This window comes from Corticium candelabrum, chromosome 15, assembly GCF_963422355.1.
Source record: "Corticium candelabrum chromosome 15, ooCorCand1.1, whole genome shotgun sequence".
Taxonomy (NCBI): Eukaryota; Metazoa; Porifera; class Homoscleromorpha; order Homosclerophorida; family Plakinidae; genus Corticium; species Corticium candelabrum.
In genome coordinates, this window is record NC_085099.1 from 3,641,820 (window position 1) to 3,644,319 (window position 2,500).

Here is a 2,500-nt window from a genome sequence, read left to right on the forward strand (position 1 = left end):
ACTAGCAACTTTCAGTTTGTATTGGTCTAGATGACTGTCTGTTTCATATAACTGATTTAATTAATTGATGACAATAAATACTCAAAGTGTATTGAACGTCTCCAATCTACACTATCTGTTACTATACCTGTAAACACATCACACAACATTTGATTTAATCGTCTGAAATCAACTTCTGTTTGTTTGTAGTAGAGAAGATTATTGCACGTGATCAAATGTGATTTGGTCACGTGAGTTAATAGATGCGCATGCGTAGAATGTAAAGAACGTCAGAGGGACTGTTCCGTTCGTTGTAGACTCAGTCATCGTCAGTCGGTGTGTATTCAGTGAGTACAGCACTATAGAAAAGGTTGGCTGTGATGTCGTCACTGTTGCGTAACTGATGCACTTCGTTTGATCTCGTGGCGCCATTAATTGACGCGCACGCGCCTATCTATCAGTTCCTCTTGTTTCGTTTGAGTTGTTTTGTGTGGTGGAGTGTTATTGTTTGTTTGTTGTGTAGAAATGGAAAGAAAATTGTGTGCAGCGGTGGAGAGAGGTGATATTCAATTAGTAACGCGTCTTTTCAAATTGGGAGTTGATGTTAATACGCGTAATGAGGATGGGGTATGTGTTGTGAGTTCTAATGTGTGTATTGGATGTTGAAATGAACTGCACGTCGTTTGATCTCAAAATAGGACACTCTTCTGATAAAAGCGTGTAGGAAGAAGAACAAGGAAATGGTTAAGTTTCTGTTCACTAAATCAGCAGATGTTAATGCGGCTAGTGGCTTGGTGAGTTGATTTTGTGTGTGAAAGTGTGATGTGTTGTTGATAAGATGATAGATATCAACTAGATGTAACAATGTAATCCAACAATCAACGTTTTCGTTTCTTCTTGCTGGTCAAGAGGCAGCAGTGTTGACTTGTGACTGGCTGAAGCAGCCATTGCATGCAGAGATGAATAATCTTGTTGGTTTTTATTTCATTCAACTTCACCATCGTCACTACCATCTAACCATACTTTCAATCTAAACATGATTTCATGTCCCACTGCTCTCTACTAACTATGAACATGTTTTAGTGTGAAAGCCAAACTCTCAAGTGTGATGCAGACGTTTAACAAAAGTAGTTTTATTTAACAGGTCATTGATATCAATTTATTAAATCTGATGGATGATGATTTTGGGTTATTGCTTGTGATCTCGTCCGTGTTGCTGTGCGGTCTTGATGACCTTAGATGGTCTGTAGAGAGGAAGGTGGGGATGAGTAATTTGAGGTTGGAATGAATGTTTGGCTTGATATACTGTATGTGCAGACAGCAATTTTTATTTTCATCAAATTTGTGGCTTAACAGAGACGATTATCTTGTGTCAATGATTGAAGTGTTTGGTAAGACAAGGTTTTGTGTCAGTGGGGAGTCGCTAAGCGGAGATCAAGTTGTGACATGAGGAAATAGGATTTTTATATTTTAGTTGAGATGTTAGACGTTGTACTTGTACGACTGCTTTCTAATTGATCTTGAGCAGTCGGCTTTGACAAATGTTGTGACAAATTTGCAAGGAATGACGTTTGACATACAGAAATTTAAAATTGCAGACGAGCAAGGAAGGTGGAGATAGGCAACATGTCTAAATAGGTTTGCAGTAATTAATTGTTTTGGTTGGTGAGTTTTGGTTTAGCATGGAGGGGATGGTGGAATAATGATTATAATAATACATTCTTGTGTGTGCAGTTTGGGTGGACACCTTTGATAAGAGCAGCAATGAATGGGTTGTACGACATCATTGACATATTATTGAAGAGCAAAGATATTAACGTGATGAAGAAAGATGATGTGAGTTTGAGTATTGAGAGGTTGAGTTGATATTGTAGTGTCTGTTGTGCATGTATTAAACATATTTGTGAGTGTAATGCATTGATTTTGCTATTGTTTGTGTTTGTGTGTTGATCATTCTATTGAATGTCTCATTGTGTGTGTTGAATGGAATGTCTGTTGCTTTAATATATTTTAACATAAACACTCTCTCACTATCTTATCAGTTTCTTGTTTCCTCAGGAGGGAATAACAGCCATACATCATGCTGCAATGAATAATCACGTGACCATTGTAGAGAGACTTGTGTCTTGTTATGTTCCTGTTGATATCAATGATAATGATGGTTGTACACCACTGTGGTATGCTGCCCGTGATGGTCATGTGCGTTGTGTTGATGTTCTCCTAAAACATGGAGCGAGTCCCCAACATGAGAGGTGATGCATTCAATATCCTTCAGTCAATAATATTACTAACGTGATGTCACTGTGGGATAGTAAGAGTGGAGAATCACCACTGGACGTTGCCAGGCAATGTGGTTACAGTGATGTGGTTGAGATGATGGAAGAAGCCATAAGATGTAAGTGAAAGAAACAATTAATTTTTTCTTTGCTTTTCTCTAATTTGTTTTTCATGTTTAAATTATTTTCTAATGTTCTGTTTTTGCATCCATTTGTCTGTCTATTTTTGTTTTGTCTGTCTGTCT

General features: G+C 37.7%; 1 protein-coding gene across 1 annotated transcript in view; it reads left to right on the plus strand.

The window, feature by feature from the left end:
* Positions 1–240: 240 nt before the first annotated feature.
* The window catches only part of LOC134191478 (espin-like protein), a 4,591-nt gene continuing 2,331 nt past the window's right edge, over positions 241–2,500 (plus strand). Inside the window, exons 1-6 of the mRNA XM_062660097.1 lie at positions 241–349; positions 503–606; positions 678–773; positions 1,714–1,815; positions 2,038–2,231; positions 2,292–2,374. Of these exons, the coding sequence (XP_062516081.1) occupies positions 505–606; positions 678–773; positions 1,714–1,815; positions 2,038–2,231; positions 2,292–2,374 (577 nt within the window). The 5' untranslated portion in view covers positions 241–349; positions 503–504. The remainder of the gene's footprint in view (positions 350–502; positions 607–677; positions 774–1,713; positions 1,816–2,037; positions 2,232–2,291; positions 2,375–2,500) is intronic.